Raw genomic sequence first — 2500 nt, forward strand, 5'->3', positions numbered from 1 at the left:
AACTAACACACACACACACACACACACACACACACACACACACACACACAGCGTTTATTCTCCAGCGCCATGTTTAAAACAGTGACATGGCGATGATGTGATGGTGTTTGTGTTCAGGAGCAGCAGGTGTGTGATCTGCGTGTGTGTGTGGAGGATCTCCAGCAGGAGGAGCAGAAGCTACGCAGAGAAGGAGCCCGAGACCGAGAGCAGCTCCACACACTCCAGACGGAGTCACACAACACACACACACAACTACAGCAACACATACAGGAGCTACAGCAACAACTACAGGAGCTCCAGCAGCAGCTGCACACACAAAGGGTGACTCACACACACTCTCACACACACACACACAACACACACACACACACACACACACACACACACACACAACTACAGCAACACATACAGGAGCTACAACAACAACTACAGGAGCTCCAGCAGCAGCTGCACTCACAAAGGGTGACTCACACACACTCTCACACACACTCACACACAACACACACACACAACTACAGCAGCAACTACAGGAGCTCCAGCAGCAGCTGCACACACAAAGGGTGACTCACACACACACTCACACACACTCACACACACACTCTGTCCATGACATTTGCATGTATGTGTTTACACATTCAGGAGCGGGTGAAACAGGAAGTGGCTGGTCGTGAGGAGGCTGAGAACAGGAAGCAGCGGCTACAGGAAGAGCTGGAGACGAGCAGGAGCGAGAGAGACACTCAGATGGTGGAGCGAGCGATGGAGCAGGTCACACACACTCACTCACTCACTCAAACACACACACACTCACTCACACTCACTCAAACACTCACTCACTTACTCACTCACTCACTCACTCACTCAAAAACACACACACACACACACACACACACACTCACTCACACTCAAACTCACATACTCATATACTCATTCTCACACACACTCACACACACTCACACACACACACACACACACACACACACACACACACACACACACTCAAACTCACATACTCATATACTCATACTCACTCACACACACACACACACACACACACACACACACACACACACACACACACACTCACATACTCGTATACTCATTCACACACACACACACACACACACACACACACACACACACACACACACACACACACACACACACACACACACACACACACTCACTCACTCACTCACTCACTCACTCACTCACTCACTCACTCACTCACTCACTCACTCAAACACACATACACACACACACACACACACACACACACACACACACACACACACACAAACACACTCTCACACACACTCACTTAATCGTCCATCAAGTTAATGCTCTCTTATGATCTCTGACCCCTAACTCTCACAGAAACCTGCTCATCATTAGATTCACACGCAAACATCATCTGGACATTTCAGTTTTTCAATAATGTCATGAGATTGTTTTAAATATATTTTAATAATTACAAATAAGAAATGTTGGTAGAAAAAAGATACTTTTAAACATGATGAAACTAAACCACCAGTAGGTGGCGGCAGGTGACCGTCTCAGCGAGCGAGTTATGGAGTCATTCATTCAAACGATTCATTCAAACGGCTGATTCGTTCAAAAATGAGGCAGTTGTTTATGAATGAGTCATTGAATCTGTGACTCAACCGATTCGTTCAAAACGCTGAATCATTCAGTTATGAAACACGGTGAAGTGTTGCTGTGAGATGCGCTGTGGTTCTGCTGGGATCTTTCTTTGGAACTATTTTCACACTCACTGATGACTTCACCACTCACAAATAAGAAATGTTGGTAGAAAAATGATACTTTTAAACATGATGAAACTAAACCACCAGTAGGTGGTGGCAGGTGACCGTCTCAGCGAGCGAGTTATGGAGTCATTCATTCAAACGATTCGTTCAAACGGCTGATTCGTTCAGTAATGAAACACGGCTGAGTGTTGCTGTGAGATGCGCTGTGGTTCTGCTGGGATCTTTCTTTGGAACTGTTTTCACTGCTGAAACAGAATAATGTTTTTTTATAGTTAAAGTTATTGTTTCCGTTATAGTTATCTATAAAAAAAACTATAACGATTATAGTTACCATTGCAGTTTTTATAATTATCATTGTAGTTATTATAGTTATCGTTATTATTATTACTTAACATTATAGTTATTGTTACAGTTTGTAGTTACCGTTATCGTTGCGTTATAGTTTTTATAGTTGCTGTTATAGTTTTTTATAGTTATCATTAGTTAGCGTTATAGTTGGGCCGTCTATCACCATAGTTTCATAGTTATGGCTATATAGTTAGCATCATATTTGTGGCGTGTGTGTGTGTTGTAGACGCGGTTCGAGGCGCAGAAGTCTCAGATGGAGGCGGAGTTTCGTCTGTCGTTGGAACAGCAGCTCACTGAAAAACTGACCGCTTTACAGGAGGAGAACGCGACACACAACACACAACTACGGCAACAACACAGGTACACACATCACTGGAGAGAAACAT

General features: G+C 44.1%; 1 protein-coding gene across 3 annotated transcripts in view; it reads left to right on the forward strand.

The window, feature by feature from the left end:
* Positions 1–2500, forward strand: part of cntrob (centrobin, centrosomal BRCA2 interacting protein) — a 44102-nt gene that overhangs the window by 22786 nt on the left and 18816 nt on the right. For all 3 annotated transcript variants that reach the window (XM_082145881.1, XM_082145883.1, XM_082145882.1), the window contains exons 10-12: positions 118–321; positions 640–765; positions 2341–2474. In XM_082145881.1, the coding sequence (XP_082002007.1) occupies positions 118–321; positions 640–765; positions 2341–2474 (464 nt within the window). The remainder of the gene's footprint in view (positions 1–117; positions 322–639; positions 766–2340; positions 2475–2500) is intronic.

The sequence above is a fragment of the Leuciscus leuciscus genome (assembly GCF_965113295.1).
Source record: "Leuciscus leuciscus genome assembly, chromosome: 18".
In the NCBI taxonomy this organism is placed as follows: Eukaryota; Metazoa; Chordata; class Actinopteri; order Cypriniformes; family Leuciscidae; genus Leuciscus; species Leuciscus leuciscus.